The 20,802-nt window shown below is 42.0% G+C and overlaps 2 protein-coding genes across 2 annotated transcripts; both read right to left on the reverse strand.

The window, feature by feature from the left end:
* Window positions 1–3,437: 3,437 nt before the first annotated feature.
* Window positions 3,438–6,458, reverse strand: LOC306742248 (protein FAM222B-like; the record flags this gene model as incomplete). The annotated part of the gene is made up of 2 exons (XM_079224598.1): window positions 3,438–5,449; window positions 6,377–6,458. 2 exons carry the CDS (start codon window positions 6,456–6,458, stop codon window positions 3,438–3,440), a joined length of 2,094 nt encoding a protein of 697 aa, XP_079080724.1.
* Window positions 6,459–11,041: 4,583 nt separating this feature from the next.
* Window positions 11,042–19,736, reverse strand: LOC306742876 (flotillin-2; the record flags this gene model as incomplete). The annotated part of the gene is made up of 11 exons (XM_079225322.1): window positions 11,042–11,133; window positions 11,384–11,533; window positions 12,136–12,319; window positions 13,109–13,323; window positions 13,462–13,581; window positions 13,672–13,785; window positions 15,401–15,519; window positions 16,030–16,153; window positions 16,619–16,709; window positions 18,291–18,372; window positions 19,688–19,736. 11 exons carry the CDS (start codon window positions 19,734–19,736, stop codon window positions 11,095–11,097), a joined length of 1,287 nt encoding a protein of 428 aa, XP_079081448.1. The 3' UTR covers window positions 11,042–11,094.
* Window positions 19,737–20,802: the final 1,066 nt, after the last annotated feature.

Raw genomic sequence — 20,802 nt, forward strand, 5'->3', positions numbered from 1 at the left:
ATTATCTTGACCATATGTATGTGTTCAAAACAAATACAGTCTCTCGTAAAAGCTCTGTGTTTGCAAACTTTATTTTGGTTAGGGGGAATGTTTGTGCAAGACATTTTTATTCCTGAAGGTTAGGCAAAACTGGAATATCACATTTTCACAAAGTAGAGAAAGTAAGCCCCCTCCACCACCGTTCACAACATGATACATCTTCAATTAATCAAAGACAATCGGATAAATCTGAGTAAAAATAAATCTAGAGTCGTCTCATACCTGTGTCCCAATAGGTATTGCCATCAGTCAGCTACATTGGATTTTTACGGTGCACGTCGACGTGTACCGTGTGAGACAACATTTCTGCATGATAAAAATGTGAAATGGAACCACAGAACATACAAATCTTGAATCTTGCTTGGTGGAAACAAAATTGGGGTGCACTGGGCAGACAGGAACCACTCACTCTAGATTTATTTTCTTAACGATCCGTTCACATCTTTACACTTTTACTTCACAGGATTTTCTTTAACCGTGACAAACGAGGGCAGCGGATCTCCTTTGTCACCAGGTGGTTGCTTGTTACTGTCAGAACATCAGTTCCTGATACAAGCTCGCCGAGGCTTATAGGCCGGGGTGGTTACAGAGAGGGACGCTTGTTCACTTTGGTCAGTGAGTCAGCAGCAAACAGTTCACACATCCTGACGGAGTCGTGGCACACTTCAGGACTTCCAAGTCCATGACACAGTATCAGTAGTTATAACTAAGTAGCTTGGTCCCCCGTCAGAGATTAACTTTGTGCACGTTTTTGTCGGCGCGCACACACCTGTGTGCGAGTACCCAAGCTTAACATACACACAAGCACCCATTCACACATTACTCCATACTAAGCCCAGTGGAGGCACTTCATATGAAACTGTAGAACCTGACTGTTGGGCTGTAACGAGGCAGTTCAAAAATAAACCGGGCCAGTATGTCGGATCGAGTAGCGTTGATTTTAGGTTCAGAAACCCACACAGGCCTGCAATGCTCTCGCCTTTAGACCGCAGTGGGTCAAACTCCTGAAAACCACTCTGAATACTTGTCAGTTATTATATATTTGGAATAAAGTAGACCAAATTTCCCAGCATTTGAGTGGCAACAATTCCACCCTGCGCCCATCCCATAAAGAGAAACTTATTTTCACTGATACAGCCCATACATCATTACCATTCACACACACAAATCATACTAGTGTGTGTTAAGATTAAACGTCTATAGCAGCTTTAAGGGGCAGGCACATAAAAAATGAGCCAGGAAACAAAACCAAAAAAACTGCCATTAAGTACAAGACCAAAATCCAGAAAAGCTACGGCTCGCATCTCTGCTGTCTTTCTTTCTGAAGACAACAAATCATTCTCACCGCTTTTCCTCACTTTTGACCTGTACTGTGTTTACGAGGACAATTCAGAGAATTGAGAAAAAAAACAAAAAGCTCAGCGTTGTGAAAGAAGTCTGATTAACTAATGGATGCACAGGGTCAAAGCTCTCATTCGCGTCCAGAGTGCAGACAATTCAGTTCACACTGCGTCAAAAGTGATTCACCTATGGCACCTAATGTGAAAACACCTATGGCTTCAGGATGCAGTGGTCTGAAAAATTATAATAAATTAAACTATGTCAGGATATTTATTAAGTATAACAACAAAAACAGTCCAAATACTTTAAAATAACTGCTACAGCCCTGTTCTACATACCTATTCATTCTGCTAAATACGATTCATATTTTAAAATCCTTGATAGGCAACATTTGATGGGATTTGATAGGATCGGTGCTTTATCAACAAGTAGGAGTAGCATGATTACCTTAATGTTTCAATTTAAGGCAATATCACCTATTCCTTTGCCTATAATATACACACACACACACATTAACACTGTCCAATGACCTGACAGTACAGATTTAAAATAAGCTCAGAGGAAAGAAAAAACACTTGATTCTCTCACAACGAAGCCATACGGAAGGAAGTCAGTTAAGGTAAGTATTAAGTAGAGGATAACTACTGTGACATTAAGGCTTTTTTCCAGAAGGCTTGAGGCTAGCAGAGCAACGGTATTGCCCCAGACAACATCAACCCGAAGAAAGAGGACTAGAGGAGGAAGTGGGTCCAGCTTCATGCTAGACGCGGCTAGCTTTCAATGTCCTTACTCTGTCTTGATAGGTAGCGGAAACAACACGTGGCGAGGCCAGCGATTAGCAGACGGAGCGGCCCGCCTCAAGCCACACAGGTAACGTCCACACCACATCGGTTCACGTGTGTTACAGTAGTAAAGTGGTGAGGGGAAATTAAGCAGTTTTCCCAGCTCGCATTATTTTAAGTACTCGCATGCTTGCAAGTGATCAATTTGCTTTACACCTACCGACATACGTACGGCATTTTAATATTAATGGGATGCCATTCTGTTTCACATTAGCTACAGACAAATAGGGGAGTTTTTGCTCCTTTTGCCAGACAATAGGCCATAACATTTAAAAAGGAATTTCTACAGTTAAAGTAGGGCCGTCTACAGAAATACAACAAAAAGGATAATAAAATAACTTCTTCGAAAGCAAATCTTGAAATATCACACGCACACAAGAGGGCACTTTAGACTTGCCAAACAAAGAGTTAACTACTCGCAACTCGAGAAACTACATGGAGAGTGTTTACCGTTGTTGTCTTATTTTTTAACAAAAATTCTGTGATGGTTAGGCGTGCACACCGTGATCACCCATTGAACCATGCAGAAAGAAGAAAAAACCTAGCTGAACCACAAACAGTGCCGCTCAGGAGCCATGTTGTATTCCTGATTGAAGAGCCGGGGCTCTCGCTTTTAGGCACCGCTAACAAGTGTACACCTCAACTATGTGAGGGGGCCTCTGGGACAAAAACCTTAACAGTCTTATTAATTGCATATACATGTAACCTTATTTAAATGGATCACAAACCTGTTAAGAGGATAAATAATTGCAAAAAAAAACACAAAGAAACATCACACGTGGACATCCTAATATCTTGCCTTTGGGCAGTTGTAAAAACTTATTTTGAGCATTTGTTACATGCCAACCTAGGAAAAAGCACTGTGACAATCATGTGACAAGCTTATTCTCATCAGGAAAATTAATATTTTAGAACACAATATATACACAAACAAAGAGCAGCAGATCCATGCCAGTGATGAAAAAGAGGAATTCTACTCGACAGTGGACAACAATCTAAAAAAAAACCTTCATCTGCAACAAAGGTACGACATGGCTTAAGACCTGAGGAATACTTTGAAACATCACAACCTGGTGGGGTCTACAAATCGAGCTCTGGAGCAATTCAAATGTAATTGATCACTTGCAAGATCTTAAAGAATAAACCACAGTAGCTGTTGAGATAAAACTCAAAACACAATAAGGGGAGGGGGCAGAGAGGGGATAAGCGCACATTTTAACGGTAGCCCGGGTGATGAGCATGAACGCCGCCGCCGGGCTCCTGAACTTGGCCCATCGCCGACCTGTGCATCTTCTCCATAACGCCCATGTTCTGCTCCTGATAGCTGGGCATCTGGAAGTCCCCTCCTAAGAAATCCACGTTCTGCATCAACTTAGACTGGTCGGGAGGACCCTCTTTGCCCGGCCTGTACTTTGCCCCTGGGATGCGGTTTGCGGAGGCAGCAGCCTGCCCCCCCTGGAAAACCACAGGGAGGTCCTGAGGGCCGGATCCATTGTTACCTGCTGTGGCCGGGATGCCGCCCCACGGCGGCTGCATGTAGTGACCATTAATGTAAGGCATAGAACCTACTGGGCAGTTAACGGGAGAAGACGGCCTTGCTTTTTCTGAGGGGTGCTTTAGGGTGAAGGACTGTGCGACATTGGGTAGCTTGTGGGAATAGTTGAGGTTTCGAGGGAGGAAAGCACACTCGGTTGGAGGCTCCATCCTTGGGTTCTTGCAGGGATGAGCCCCCTCAGGGGGCTGCTGCATGTGGGCCAGTTGATGCTGGGCCCATGAGCGCTGCTGCTGCTGCTGCTGCTGCTGCTGCAGATGTTGTAAATGTTGCTGCTGCTGTAACTGCTGCTGCTGTAACTGCTGCTGTTTCTGCTGATGTAAATGGTGCTGCAGCTGCTGTTGCTGCAGTTGTACCTTCTCTGGGTCTGTGTGAAAGGCAGGTATGCTATTAGCAGCTATACTGTGCTGCGAGTGGAGAGCAGCATTGGGAGTCTGAGCTGTGCCTTTGTCTGGAGGTCCCACCATGAGGCAGCTCGGCACGGGGCCCAGGGCCGGGTGGTGACAGGACACCCTGGAGCTGGCGTTGATCAGCAGGTTACGGCTGATGGGGCTTGGGTTTGCAATCTGGCCCTCGCAGACGGAGGTGGCGCCCATACCGGCCCGTGCCTGGCACAGCTGGTTGATTTGGTGCACGATGCTGCTCAGGTCACTCGGACGGTTCTGATGCAAGCTGGATGCCATGGACAGTGGGATGGTGGAGGTAGATACAGTTACATTTGGTGGGGCATCGCCGTCGGCGGGCTTCCGGGGCCCGTATGCCCCCGGCGGGGGCTGCTGGAGGCTGTTGGGGACAGTCGGCGGCCCCGCGCCCGCAGCCTGGGGGAGGGGCTGTGGGCCACCTAGCCCCTGGGTGTGCTGTATGCTCGGAAGCTGAGCTCCATCGGACATGTGGCGCAGGTCCTGAGTTGCTCCCTGCTGTGCGAGTAAAGCTTGCGGAGGAGCCGTGTGATGCTTAAGTGTCTGCAAATGAGAAAGATGCTGCTGCGGTACGACCGGTGGATGAGGCTGGCTCTGCTGCTGCTGCTGCTGCTGCTGCTGCTGCTGGGTGTGAGGCAGACTCTGCTGCCTCTGTAGGCTCTGCGGATGAGTCAATCTCTGCTGCGGAGTTTGAACCTGGGACAAACTCTGCTGCCTCTGCAGAGCTTGCGAATGAGCCATGCTCCTTTGCTGTAAAGCCTGCGGGTGGGGCATGGTTTGAGGCTGCTGTAAAGTCATTGGATGAGTCATGCTTTGCTGAAGCGCCTGCGGGTGAACCATGCCCTGCTTCTGGGCCACGGGCAGCAGCGACGGGCCTTGTAAGTGAGGGGCGGGTTGAGGGAGATTTAAAGTGCTTTGAGCGGCGTATGGCCCGCTGTGAGGGTTCATGGCGGCCTTCTGAAGGTGCCGGGCACGGCTGCCGTCCGAATCTTTGACGACGACTTTGGCGGGCGCGCAGAGGACGGCCAGCAGACCCCTGCTGGAGCTGACCTGAGACGGGTAGGGACTGTGGCGCTGGCTGGACGAGGACGTGTCGAGTCCGTTGACTGTGCGGCGAATGTGCTTCCTTTGAGGTACTTTGACACTGTTGGGGAATATCTGGATAGTCAGAGGGCTGTTGGCAACTTTCTTAGCAAAGGCATCCAACTCTGCTGGGGTTGGATAGCTGGCAGATCTCATCTTCTGTGTAGTTTCCCCTGCAACATGTGGAAGGTCAGACAAACAGAAATACCCAGCAAAGCTGTTTGACTACATTTACATGCACACTAATATTCCACTGTTATTCTGCATTTGATACAGCTCATGTAAAAAGCATATTCCGTTTGGCTCAGGCCTTGTTCCGAATGGAAGGTTTTCGGATTTCTGAGATATTACTCAGGTTTTAGGAGCATTCTTGGACATGTGGCATGTTCAGAATACATGTCTCGTTTTTAATACCAGTTTGCAACACACAAGTGCGTCGAACATAAACCAGCCAGAGATGCATGACCAAAGGTAAAGCCAACATTTCTGGTCAGAAGGAATAAAAGATGTATACACAATGTAGAAATATTTTGTGCATGTAAACGTAGTCATTGACATCACAACACTTTATACGTACTGTAACGCTACACTGTAGGACAACATGAAATGTGGGAGTAAAATATATGGCAGCCTGAGCTTCGTAGAGACTTCATCTGCTCTCTATTAAGAGCTCTGTAGCCACTGAGGCTGGCATGGCATGGCATTTTATAGACAACAATGTTTTGGATCAGATGCAAGGTGCCATTAACAACAGGCTGGCACTTCTTTTGGCAACATAATAAAAGACTAGTGTATTCAACTGAAGTGTTTAACCCTCATCTTAAAAGCATGGATCATGTTAACCATTCTATAATTCAGTTTGTCCATCAGTCTACAGAATTTCTACTTAAACTGTATAGAGAAACTTTCTATTGCTCTTGAATGAAAGGTTTTAGGATAAATATGTGACACAATGTTCCTTAATCACACTGTCTTGTCATGTATATCTTAGAACGTGGATACATGAACGACATCGTTTCGATCCAGACTGCTGACCAATGAGGGAAATGACTCATCTAAATGGCAAGTACGACCACAGCACGGTGGAAGAGAGCACTTACATTTCTGAAGTCCAGTGTTCATCTGCGTGCGGGAGAGAAATCTGACGGTAGGGTCACCTGATGCTGGCAGACAGGCCAGCATGTCACTATGACGTTAATGCAGCATGGGACACCTTCTCCTCACCATACTGGGGGAGAAACAGAGCAAGGCACAAGTCAGCGGACACTTACCTTGGTGGGAAACGGTTTGCCGTTGCCTGTTTGCGCATCCAGTACAGTTTGACCTTTTACAAATGTAATATGACATTTTGCTTGTAATAAACGGACATCCTGGTTCTGTAAGAGCTTGCTGTGTGCAGCAAGCAAACAGAGTGGGAATACATACATATATATATATATATATATATATATATATATATATATATATATATATATATATATATATACACACACTTTCACAAGTAGGAGTGCACAGTCAATTTTTTCAAATCCGATACAGATACCTGGGCTTTGGGTACCAGTTTAATTAATAAACTGTAGGCCTCACTGTGTGGAAGAGTCTTGGATCATTCTTATTAGGTAACATCAGGTTTTGAGAAACAAAAAGTAACATAAATAATTAAAATAAAAGATCATACAGCAGCATTTTGACATTTTATGGACAGTCAATCAAGAAAAATAGCTGTCAGATTAATTGAAAATTTAAATAATCTTTTTGGGGGATCTCTAGGGTGATTCACCATTAGTTCACCACTGTTCAGATACTCGACTGATTTGTCATAGTGGTGCAATCTTTATTACCTTAAAAGGTTTCTCAGATTATTCAGTGTATTGTCCAGTACATTTATACTGTCAATATTTATCCCAGCACTCTTTGAACCACTATTTTACTGCTGGTCACTGCTGTTTTTTTCGAAAACATATTTCTCAATGAACATAGCCTTATACATGTTCAATAATAATAATAATAATAATCCAATAAAACTACTGGCTCTTCCCCTTCATCTAATTTCAAATGCAGACCAGTGCTTCTAGACGGACTTGGGTCTACTGGTTTCTTTACCCTCGGTATGTCTCACGCAGTGCAGTGAGAGTAAAGGAGAAAGAGCATCTTCATGAACGCAGACCCGGATAATAATGTGACCTTTTCCACAGACAGTTCACAGCTCTCTACCGTGTGGATCTGTGACACAGTCCTCGGCTAACGCCCTGAACGAACCAGAACACCGACCGTGTCGGACCACACCGGTAATACAGCCTCATGAGTGAGGTAGTCCACTTTCAGACAGCCGTTCTGTAGCTAGATACCGTTAGCCATCTTTCTAGCGATCCAGCCTCAATCTGCTGTAATTCACAACAGCTAAGCTAACTAACGTCCGCACAGACCCGAAACACGAAGCTGGGCCGTCTCAGCGGGCTAACATGAACTGGACGGGCTGCGGTAGGAGACCTTAAATATTACATCTTTGAATAGGACAGCTCGTGTCACAATAAATAAGGAGCTTCTTTGTGCTTATTGTGACCAGGCCAGCTGGTTAGCAAACTTTAGTCTTTCATTGACGGAGAAACCCCGACGCGACCCGAGTTTAAGAGCGCAATACTTACTCAACGAGAATCTATGAGTAGGGGAACTTCATTTTGTGGAGAGATAACGTTTATATTGTTTTTTTTTAGAAAATATGAAGAGACCATCCCCGGTGTTGGTTCTCCGAGCTGCTGCTGTCTGGCTACGGAGAGCAACGTCTGTCGGGCACGCATGCGCAGAGAGCGAGCAGGACCACCGGTTCCTGCATTTAGGCGTCAATGATAAACGCCTGTCCAATAACTGTGTTAATATATTCCAGGTAAAAGTCATTCAAAATCTTGCTTCAGTGAAAGTACATAAATCAGCATCAAAATACTTCGTACCAAAAGTGAATGTAACGCTTTAACATTGCTGTTCATAAAGGTTATTTTTTAATTACTTTATATTTTGCTTGGTAGCTTAACCTACAATATGATATCACTGTATAATAGTTCATCAATATTGTTGTATTATGATCAAATGTAATTTAAGTCATCAAACAAATGTAGTCGAGTAAAGAATACAATATTGGCTTAAATAATGCATAAACTGAAAACCTTTAAATACAAGTACCTGAAAATTGCATTACAGTACTTGAGTAAATCAGTTAAATTCCATAATTGGGAAGTGGAGGAAGTGTTTTAAAATACTCCATTGCAAGATTAAGTAAAACAATACTAAATGTACTTTAAGTATAAAAAAGCTGTCACCTCATGATGCAGTATGATCCCTGTCATCATTGCATTATATTATAATTTACTAAATTACTTTACAGCACCTGCAATGGATTTGATTTAAAAAGATAGAAGGATCACAATGAAGTCTTGGCTCCTTCCACCACACAAGACGTTTGCATGAAAATAAATGCAACTTATGTTTACATACATACATATATTTACACTTATATACACACATTGTTTTGAAAAATTCTCGTGTCCTTCATAAGTTTATCAAAAATTATAAAAATGCCCTAAATAATTGATAGAAATAGTTAAAGTATTAAATCAAAATTGACAAGAAATTAAATAAATGAAGCATGTATATAGATTTTGACTGAAATCCGGTTTTATTTTAACAACTTTTAGCTATATTTATATATGTAAATAAATGACGTTGTACATCACCATGCCTTGAATCAAGATTAAGAAGCCAGGAGTAAAAAAAAAAAAAAAGAATTACGAATCAAATAAACATCACAGAACTGTAGATGGCAATAAATAAATAAATTATGGCATTTTTCAATTTATTATAATGACAATTAGCTGAGAGTGAATGGATTATTCCGAGTACAGACATATGACATGCAGCAAGAGCATACAGGAACTCATGGCCGTTCGAGACACACAGTGTACGTGTTGTAAATAACATTAGGAATATAACACAAAGATGTCATGTATGTGTGTATGTATATACATACATACACAAGTATGTATATATATATATATATATATATATATATATATATATATATATATATATATATATATACACACATACACACACACGAACACTACACATTTTCAGCTAAACCAATCATTATGGTCACAGTATTTGTCGAGTCACTATATCAGCAAAACATGATAGAAATACAAATCAACTCAGGATGAGCACAAACAACAACAATAATAACAGTCATCTGTGAATTCAGTGTCAGTAAGCTCATTCCGGCTGCTTCTTCAGCCGTACATAAAACTACCATTATTTGTTGTTGTCACCTGCCTGAGCTACGAGGCTTAAAACCAAAGAGCGCTGTCCAGCTAGTTTGGGTTGGGTGAGTGCAGCTCTTCACAGCTTTGAGAAGAGACGAGCAGGATTCAGTTCTTCTGGAAGAGTCTAAGTGGGTGAAATACATTTTGTTGGAGTCAAGCATGATAATCTACTGTACCTGCAAACTCCTTTTTTTCTTTCTAAAACCTTTTCTACGGCTGCACTGACGCTTAACATTTTGGTGCATTAGACCTCGAAAACAACAAAGCATCATGACCATTTACAAACACATCACTTATTAAAATAGATAAAACATTGTTCGATAAGTTAAAGTACTCTGCTAAAAGTTCCTTCTATATGACTATAAAAAAGTCAATGCAGACGTGTGCAAACTATAATAATAAATAAATTAGCAAGTTGAAAAGTCTGAAAAGTTTGGTTTGTTGACGCAAAGACATGGCGTAGCATCTACGGATATCTGGTGATAAACTTTGCAGTATCCCTAAGTCCTTCTCATGAATGAAAATGAAAAGACAATCTATTCTATTTGGCATCACCATTTGGCCTTTTCATTTTCAATATCTATTCACATTAAGCTTTTTTCCACACTGTGTAAACGAATTTCACACAACTCCAAGCCGGTCATTTTTGATAATTTGCCCATGAATACACCTATAAATTTTTAAAATCCTAATCAAGGCCCAAACTACTAACCTTTATATTTAAACCCACTATAAATATAAAAGGACCACAAGCTCAGATCAGATTTTGCATCCCGTTTCCCTGCCAGCATATAAATAATAATCATATGTATAGCGCAGAGCCCGATATTAACGGTTTGTAGAGGATTAAACTTCTTTCAGGGCAACAGACACCATTTGCACAAGGATGGGAGGGCTTCTTATAAGATTGCGAGCACCTGCGACATTGTAAAAATAAAAAAATCCACACAGAAAATTACATAAATAGTTAAAAATTACAACATGTACAATATACAAAGGAAAAGATTGTGAACGCGGATGTATCTTACGATAAAGAAAGAGGCGCACAAATCAAGAAGGCCTGCAGCATGCGGAATGTAAGAAGTGAGAGCAGAGACCTTGTGGTCTGAAGAAGCAGAGCCCCGATGTACAAACACCAGAGACTGGGTGTTAGCGTGACATTCAGCAGGTACATCAGCCATCACACCAGTCTAATAGCAGCTCTCCTCTTCGATGGTATTTAATGCAAAATGACTAATATATACGATTCAAATACAAAAAAAATTAAATGACAGCACAAAATGTTCCCATGTTAAATTAAAATATAAAATAAAAATCTTTTAAATGAGCAGCAGTGCGTTCAGATATTCTGGCCCTGTATAAAGTAAGGCACCAGAGGTTTCCAAAATTCACTTGGTATACAGTATATCTATACGTATAAAACAACAGAATTCTTCAAGTGTATTAAAGGCAGTCCATCAGAGTGCATACAACAGATACTGGAGTCGTGTGTGGTCGTCGGGTTTTCAGGCTTGAGCACTGGTCATCTTCTGCAGAAACGGGATCTGTCGAAAATAAAGAAAAAGAAAAAAAGGACGGATTATCCAACCTTAGTTTTCTTTTTTTCATATTTTTCCTGAAAGCGATTTCAACTCCTTTTAGGCTTCAATTGGGGACAAAAAGCTAAAAACACACCATCTAATGCACTGAATCTATGAAAAGTGTCACATTGACACTTTATAGTAACTATCTGCATTTTTAGTAGACGTAAAATTGCCGGTGAGAAGTTGCTTAGAAGTTAAGTGTTAAAGTTACCTTTGACAGATCCACTCCAGTAAGAGCATTGACAGACACAGGAAGTTCAGCCAACAGGCGGTTGACTTCGCTCGTCATGCGGCTGCTCTCCCCACCCAGGATGACGATCTCGCTGGTCCTGGCTAACGGCGCCGCCACCTTGGAAGCAATCTGTAAAGACACGGTTAAGTGTTTACTGTAAGCAGTAAATAACATCACACACCGAGATCATGCGATACATGATACGGTCGTAGCCTCATGACTTATGAATCGAGATGATGTCATTTTCCATCAAAAATACAGCATGCTAATTTTGAAAGCTACCAACCATGAGTTTTATAGGTGCTTATGTGGTGGAATTCTGAGGTTATTAAAAAAAAACATGATATAACCAAAGATTTAAAAGGAACTGTGAGGAAGATTTATTAGATGTAGACACAGGCAGGCTAGCTGTTTCCAGTCTTTTTTTAAGATAAGCTAACATCTCGTGGCATCGATCTTCTCACCTAATTCTCTGCTAGTGATTGAATAAATGCATTTCTCGAAATGTCAAACTATCCCTTTAACGCCAATGGTATCACAGTTTGGCTTTTATTTACAAATAAAGTAATTGGGGAAGGTTTTTTCCTCCAAACTCATGTATGGATTTCTTCAAAAAGTATGCATGAACAAATCAGTGAACTCAAAATAAAGGTTCTCTTGAACACAACTACAAGTGGTTCAATGAGCTGGATGTGCATTATGGAGCTTCTAAGAACCCGTGTATGTTTTACCAGCGGCAGGGCCTCGAGGACCAGAGCCGTCTTGGCTGCCTCTCCGTACAGCTGGTAGGCCTCGGCCTTCAGTCTCATCTTCTCAGCCTCTGCCTTGCCCACAGCTTCAATGGAGCACGCCTCCGCCTCTCCGATCCTTCTGATCTTCTCTGCTTGAGCCTGGGCTATCAGCACCGTCTTTATCCTGAAGCAGAGGGGGTTACAGTAACTGATATCTGATTCATCCCACAACATGCTGCTTACTTAAAATATCATAGAACATTTCCAAAATAATGTAATACAGTTTGCGAGGGGATTATGTTATGTGGCGCAAAATAAATCTTTAAAAACATTTACCCAAATGAAATGTGGCCAAGAGCACAAAATACTGCGAGACCCAAGCTAGAGGCTGCAGTTACCGATTATTCTACCAATTATTCCTTTGATTAATCGGGTAATCGGATAAGAAATAGTTTTGCTGTGTTATTAAAACGCAATAGTAAATATACACACGGCTGTTGCCACGCGCTAATTAAATTCACACGGCGTGCCGGCTACGAAGGTTACAAGCTTGTTGTTAATCAGAGATGAAACGCAAACAACAAAGCTGTTAAATTGCTATGGAGTGTTTTGCATTTTGACATGACCTCTTTCCCAGATGTTTCAGATCTCCATGGAGGACTGTAACCCAACACTAGTGTGCTCTCGCTCTCTCTCTCTCTCCCTCTCCCTCTCCCTCTCTCTCTCTCTCTCTCTCTCTCTCTCTCTCTCTCTCTCTCTCTCTCTCTCTCTCCCTCTCTCCCTCCCTCCCTCCCTCTCCCTCCCTCTCCCCCCCCCTCCCTCCCTCCCTCCCTCTCTCTCTCTCTCTCTCCCTCTCCCTCTCTCCCTCTCTCCCTCCCCCTCTCTCTCTCTCTCTCTCTCTCTCTCCCTCTCCCTCTCTCTCTCTCTCCCTCTCCCTCTCTCTCTCCCTTTAACCGATGGCGTTCTCACTCACTTCTGCCCCTCAGCCAGCTGCTGCATTTTGTAGGCCTCCGCCTCAGCGGGCCTCTTGATTGTGGCGATGAGCTCCTTGTCCATCCGAATGATCTCCTTCTCCCCGATGGTGATCTCCTTCTTCCTCTGCACCACTTGGATCTCAATCTCTTCCAGGCGGATCTTCTGCTGCTCCTTGGCTGCCTGTAGCTCATACGCCAGCTGGGCCTCCGCTTTCTGAAAACAGCAGCACGTCAGACTTGTCACACACTTTCATAAGTGCGCACGCACGCACGCGCGCACGCGCACACGCACACACACACACACACACACACACACACACACACTTTGAGACTTGCTAGTTTCAAACTTCACCTTAGTGTTGACTTCCTGGTTGAAAGAAGCTTTATGCAGCTCCAGTTCTCGTTTGGAGTCGGCCATCTTGGTGTCAGCTTGGAATTTCACATGCATCATCTCCTTCTTACACTCTGCTTCCTGTGAGACGATGAAGAAGTAAAGCAGTTGGTTGTTGTGCACAACAGGATCCACCTCTCAGAGTCTCCCACCCCGCTAAAGCCTCCTTACCCGTATCCCAGCATCCCTCTCTGCCTCGGCCACGCCGATGTCGGCGTCCCTCTGCACGGCTGCAGTCTGGGTCTTCCCCAGAGAGCTCAGGTAATCCAGTTTGTCATACACATCCTGAGAGCACAGAAAAACAGGTGTGAGCTTCATGGAAGGAGGCGATGGTGGTGGTCTAGATGTAAGAATTTAGGTGTTGATTTTTCACGCCTGCACCGAAAGAGTTGCCGGCACAAATGCCTCGAAACGAACGTCCCGTTTTCACAAATATCATCTACACCAAATACATGCTATAAAGACAAACCACAAATGTCTGAAGCCTCTGCTAATGCGCTAATCCGGTTCGGACGCGTCACAGAAAAACCATCTGGATTCACTGATGTGAAAGAAATGGACTTTGGGCTTTCAGCTGAGTAGTGCGGTGAGCCGCTGTGTCTGCAGCGCATTTCAATTAGTTCTGATGAACAACAGTGGAGTGCACATGACGACGGAGTCTCCAGCCAGTCCATCATTACAGCCAGAGAGGACGTCTCTAATGAGCAGCAGCCTCGATGGTAGATAAAAACATATTTGATTTGAAAACAAGACCGGGTGGCTGCTGACTCATGTTTGTGTGACCCCCACAGTACTGCTTGGCCAATGAACACACACAGTCTGCCGCTCTGCTGGGGATGTGACGTATACAATTTTCACACTACTGTTATTATGGCCAAAAATATCACAAATAAATAGTTTCATAGTAATATGAATCAAACCTTCTGAAATAGTGCCATAAGAGCTCGTTTGATTTCATCAGACCTAAATAGCTGAACCATTTTTTGTTTTACAGCTTTGTTGGACACCAAAGCTATAAACAAAAACGTGAAAGCTGTTAAAAGTTTATGACACTTGACTGGAAATCTCCTAAATGCCTTGATATTCTCTCAGCTGATCTAATAAAAGAAGGACGGTCGAGTAAAATGCTGCCGTCTCTCTCACTTAATGTTCGAAGCCATAAACAACCTTTCACTTTAGGAGGTTCCACTAGCTAAACGTTAAAACGTTGTCCATTCTGCTCAATGCAATTTGTTGCTATGGCTGTCCAAAAAATATATATTGAAATTTATGGCAGTACATGGAACCTCCTATGGTGAAAGGTTGTTTATGGCTCCGAACATGTACTGCCATGATTTTCAATATTTTTTTCCCCTGTTTATTACTGCACTTATGGCATTGGACAGAATGCACTCAACATTGGGAAAGAACTTGCGAACTTGATGGACAGACAGTCAAGTTTTTAATGTGAAGATGTTGGTTAGAATTGTTTTGTTGCTGCTGTTTACATTCCTCCTGATGCAACTTTAAAAGACGCACTACAGGAATTTACTTCTGATTTTGTTTGTCAGGTTTTGAAAATGTTGAAAATGGGCTACAACAGCATTTCGTTGGGTATCCCTGTGTTGCATAGTAGAAATAAATTATCATTGAATCCTTAACTTCTTCTTATCCTCTCTCCGTTAGCCAGAAATCGACCGAGGTCCGCCTTCATTGAGGAGGATTCTCACACCAACTGAACAGGCCTGTATACAGGGTTGTTCTTGAATCGAGACTAAATACCTTTTTTGGAAGTGAATTTCAAGTCAAATTCCATGCAGATATGTATCATTTTGACCCGTCTTTGCTGAGTTAGAACTTTCTTCAGGCATTCTGGTTCACTGTCCAGAGTGCCAGGTATCGTTTGCCGTAGCCAACCCACCTTAATGGTGAAGCTGAGAATCTCGATGCCCATCCTGCCCACATCGGGAGATGCTACCTCCCTCACCAGTTTGGCGAACTGGTCCCTGTCCTGATAGATCTGCTCGACAGTCAAGGTACCTGCAAAAGAGAGACGCTGTCAGTATCTCCACATCACATTTCTATGTGTGCTGTTTGAAATGCTGCTTTCCATAAACTAGCAGCAGTCTTGTGCATTCTTTTATTTTTGATTGAGATTTCTTTGGGTCATGTAAAAACAAGGTCAGCAGAGTATAGTTTTTTTTTTAACCCTTTCGAGAATTATGTAATCGCTTAATAAACGTGAATGAGTCATTAGGTTTTAATAATATTCTGAAAGAATACTTCACTAATGCCACAAATCAATCTCAAGACAATTTGTTGTTAAATAAATGTGTCATTTTTTTGTAAACCAATTAACTGTTACTCTGAATATGTTTTTGGATTTGAACAAAAACATAAAGTTGAAGATGACAAATGATGAGGCCTTTTTTTAGTTGAAGATGAAAATAATTGTTAGTTGCTATCCAAAACCACTCTGATTGATGATGACAAATTCAGGTGTTCGACTTTTAACAAACACAATTGTTCAAATGTGATGCCTGTCCGTACCTAGAATGGAGCGCAGATGTCCCTCCAGAGTCTGCAGGACCACAGCTTTGATCTCTATGACTGATTTACCCAGGAACTGCTCACAGGCTACTGCCAGTAGGTCATGCTCCGTCATCACTTTCACCTGAAGAAGACATAGTGACGTCAGCTCATCTGGTGACAGACCGAACTCTCATTTGGAGGTAAAGAAAACATACAATTTGTTACAAATAATTAGGATAAATACTAAAAAGATAAGTGGTAACAAGGGCTGGGTATTATTCTATCTTTTTCTTTCATAAAAGTGCTGATACATTGATTTATGTTTTTCATTTATTAAATACAAACACAAAATGTTATTTAACAAGACAGGCCAAAGGTCTCAAATGTTAAATATTGACCCCACACAAGTACCCAAACAATTTTGCCTCAATAAAAGAGTATAAACTCTGCAATATTTAACTACAGGATTTATTCTAGAACAAGTAAACCACACATCAGATCCAAGCTTTACGCACATGACATTTTTTTCTATTCTGCGCTAAAGACACATTTCAGTGAGTATAAAAACTTTGAGATTCAATCAGACTGATCCGGCATGCGGTCTTACCTGAGCCACCCCTGTGACAGTGATGGCCACCCCCTCTGCTGTCTCCACATCCTCACATCGGGGCTGCAGAGTCATGATTTCTAGGGTTATCCTACAGCAGAAAAAACATATTAAGTGATGAGAGCAAGCTGTGGAATATCAGAATAAAATCTGTCTTTGTTAAATGATCACTTTTGTTCAGACGCAGAGAATTTGATGCTGGTTCAGAATCAGACTGTGCACATATGCAAGGAATTTGAGTCTGGTTTTATGTTGCTCTCGTTGTACATACACAGAAATAAACATACAGCTAAAAACAAGGACAGCAAAGCTGAACAAAGAGAGGTACAAATAAACAGAACTATGAGGTACTCGCTGAAAAACAGGTGTATAAGAATATATATAAAATGCAACAATGATACAGTTTTATATAAACATCCAGAGAGGGTTTTTCATCTTTAACAGGCCATCTATTGATGATCAGGGAAATGTGTCTTAATCCCCTTTAAGTCACTCAGAAGCACACAACTAAATATTAGCGGTGTACTATAATGAATGGAAATCAAAAACTATTTTGAGGATTTTTATACTGTTTGGGCATCATACTGCTTTCTTTTCTTTTAAAATATTACTCCACAGTAAAAGGTCGTGGTACGTATCATTGAAACAAATTATTTTTATAACAACTTCTTGTCCGACCACGCATGAAGACGAACGTCTTTAACGACTGGACTGATGAACAGCGCTGTGGACACTGCACATTTAACAGGACAGTGCACATTTTTACCAGTTTTTTACTACTCATCTTAGAAAATGTGAATGTTGAAGGCTTAAAAGGAGACTGTTGTACCAGTTTGCGTTAGAAACAACAGCAGAGTGTGCGACAGAGGTAGAGTGCTCGACTGGTCTTTAACCTCCCGAAATTCACCCATACTACTCTGCTCCTCCGCGTTCTTCACTGGTTACTGGTGGCCGTCCACATCTGCTTCAAAACATTGGTACTTGCGTACTGTGCTGCGAACAGATCGGGTGCAGTCTACATCCAGGACATGGTAAAATCGTACACCCCAGCTCGTTCGCTCGGCTTCTGCCAATCGGCTTGTAGCTCCGTCACTGCGAGCTAAACACTCAACAAAGTCATGACTGTTTGCTGTCCTGGCTCCTCAATGGTGGAATAAGCTCCCCATTGACATCAGGACAGCAGAAAGTCTCTACATCTTCCGTCGCAAACTAAAAACACATCTTTTTCGACTACACCTTGAATAAGGAAAGTAGCACCGTAGTAGCATTTTAGTAGCACTTAAATGGCACTTACTGATAGCACTTTGTAGTTTAACTTTATTGAAGAAACTGTACTTTCTTGATTCTTGTTGTTCCAAGTTTGTACTCATGGTTGAATGCACTTATTGTAAGTCGCTTTGGATAAAAGCGTCAGCTAAATTAAATGTATGAAAGACCAGCTTTCCTACTCCACTTGCTTACAGACAAGTCTTTAGATAATGACACTGACAGCCAAAGCCCATTCAGCTGTGGTCTGAACACGTTTTAACAGAGGGCTTTCAATATCATAATCCACTTATCTGCCATGAGAAGCACTTGCTGGCACAAAAGCATTTCAAGGAGCTACTGAAAGTCAACTCCGTTTCAAGATATTATATATGGACCATACAGTATGTTTCATCTATGTTGTCACCTTTGGGTGTCCGAGATGAGACACCAAGCCCAGGCCCAGCCTCCCACGGCGTAGGTCTTTGTATCAGAACCACAACAGCCACCTGAGGGAAGAGGAAAAATTGGATTAAAACAATGCTTGCAAACATCTGTCTGTCAAAAGCAGGTTCACAGATTAAAACAGATCTTCCTCTAGTCCAGGCATTTTTGTTTTACTTACTGAAAATTATATATTATATTATAATTACTGAATTATTGAAAATTTTCAGGGCTTTAAAAATGTTTCAAACAAAATAGGGGAACACGATCTCTCTTCGGTCGTCTTGGTCGTAACCCAAAAGATATATATGGTACGCAACTGGCGGTAGGGGAAGAACTACTCAGATCCTTTCTTTATGTAAAAGTAAACACATGAAAAATACTATATTACAAGTAAGTCCTGAATTCAAAAGTGATTTACGTAAAAGTAGAGATACATTATCAGCAAATTGTACTTGAAGTACCAAAAGTAGAAGTACTAATCATGTAGAATGTGTCCTTTGAAAGTGCTATATTAGTATTGGATATTATATTATTCAGTTTGTATGACTAGCCAATACATATAAGAGCACTTTAATGCTGTACTTTGTCATTTTGGAACCAATTTCAAATACCTTGTATACTACTGGGTACATTGGTAGTGTAGTGCTGCATCATATCGCATAACGATATCATACATTTTTGATGTAAAAGGTCAAATGAATGTAGTGGAGTAAAAAGGTGCCAACAAAGTAGCACAAAATACAAATACTTAAAGCACAAGTGTGTCAAAATTGTACTCAAGTACAGTACTTATTTACTTTCCATTACTAGCAACTGGTGCCAATGGGCCACAAGTAGACGTTGCTGTTTTAGGGGTCACGAGCCAAACTGTATCGGGAGCCCCTGCTGTACGGCAGCGTTGTGATATGTAGTGCCACTAATAAATCACAGCCAACGTTACATTATAGCAAGAGTTAATGGAGGATGAGCAAACCCGCCCCCTTCAGCTACACCAGGGGCCTACATGAAGCTGCAGCTGCTCCCACGGGCAGCAGCTTTGAGAGCCACTACTTACACGCGTTTAATAATTACATGTCAGTGACGGTTGTATCGTAGTGTATTGATGAGCACTAATAATGCAAACCGTCGCTGCCTTGCTTGCTAACGGTGTTAGCATCACGGTTCTAAATAAGCCGTGATTATCGTTTCTAACACTGATTTAGCGGCTTTACGCAGCAGCTATCAGACTGTTTGTATGTATGTGTTGCGTTAGCATTAAAGTCATCTTCCTCCAAACAAGAGCAGGGTACACATTTTCCAGTTCACCTCCGTTAGCCCTCCTATCGAAATGACAGCTAGCTGAGCGTTGTTCGCTCGGTAACGAGGGGAACGACTCACCGGAGACCACCAGAGCCTCGTTCGGCCCCACGGTTAAGCAGCTCCCCATGTTGACTCGGAGCAGGAAAAAATAGACAAACTAACAAACAGCAGGACCCTTCGCGGAGTCGAGGGTGTGAAATGCTCTGCGTCGTTTTAATCCAAGGCTGAGCGGTGTAGAATAAATCTTCACGTCTAACAGCAGCAACAACACAGCCCCGCCCCACCTAACGACGCCACACAGTGACGTCACGTTTGTCAACACGGAAGACTCTCGAGGACGGTCGGTAACGAGCACGAGCGAGGATACATGCTACGTTTTGGTATCCTTGCGACTAAGGTTGCTCACACTGTGAGCTGTAGTGCTCGCTCAACGAACCCCGTCGTAAACGTTGACCTAAATGAACGCTCACTTTGCATTAATTACTTTCCGGTTGCTTAAGTTTTGGCAGTGTATTTTGAAAGAATTGACCGGAAGTAGTAGGATGTCATTATCTGTAGTCATTATATTTACTTTGACGCTATGTTCAGCCCTGATCTTAAAACATGTTGGTAGGCAATGAACAATATCTCAAATTTGCTCATGCTTCTGCAACAAATCTTTTGAGAGACTTTTTAAGCAAAAATGTCTTAATATTCACTATTTTGAACTTCTGAAATCTATTGGTTGAACAAAACAAGACATCAAAATAAGTAAACATGTGCTCTCGTAAAATGTGATTTTTCAGCCATTGGACCAAACATTATTTATAGACTTTTACAAAATATCAGATATGTTATTGACCAAATAATAACAAATCAATTCAACAAATCAATCAATTCAACAATTCAATCGGGAAAGTAATTCCCAGACGAATCATTAATGAAAATAATCAGTTACAGCCCTAAACACACACAGACGTGAAGAAAATGCTAAAATATGAATTTGGACATCATTGGTGTCAATCAAATGGACACATAGCAACCAAAAAAAGACTAAAAATGAACAAAAAACACAAAACAAGTTTAAAAAAAAGAGAGATGCAAACAAAAGGGGCAAAACAACCACAAAGAAACAGAACATTTCTACAAAGAGACACAAAGAAACTGCAAAGAGACTACTACTTACTTAGTACTTTAAATGGGGCAACCACAGA

Source organism: Taurulus bubalis (assembly GCF_910589615.1).
Source record: "Taurulus bubalis genome assembly, chromosome: 10".
Taxonomy (NCBI): domain Eukaryota; kingdom Metazoa; phylum Chordata; class Actinopteri; order Perciformes; family Cottidae; genus Taurulus; species Taurulus bubalis.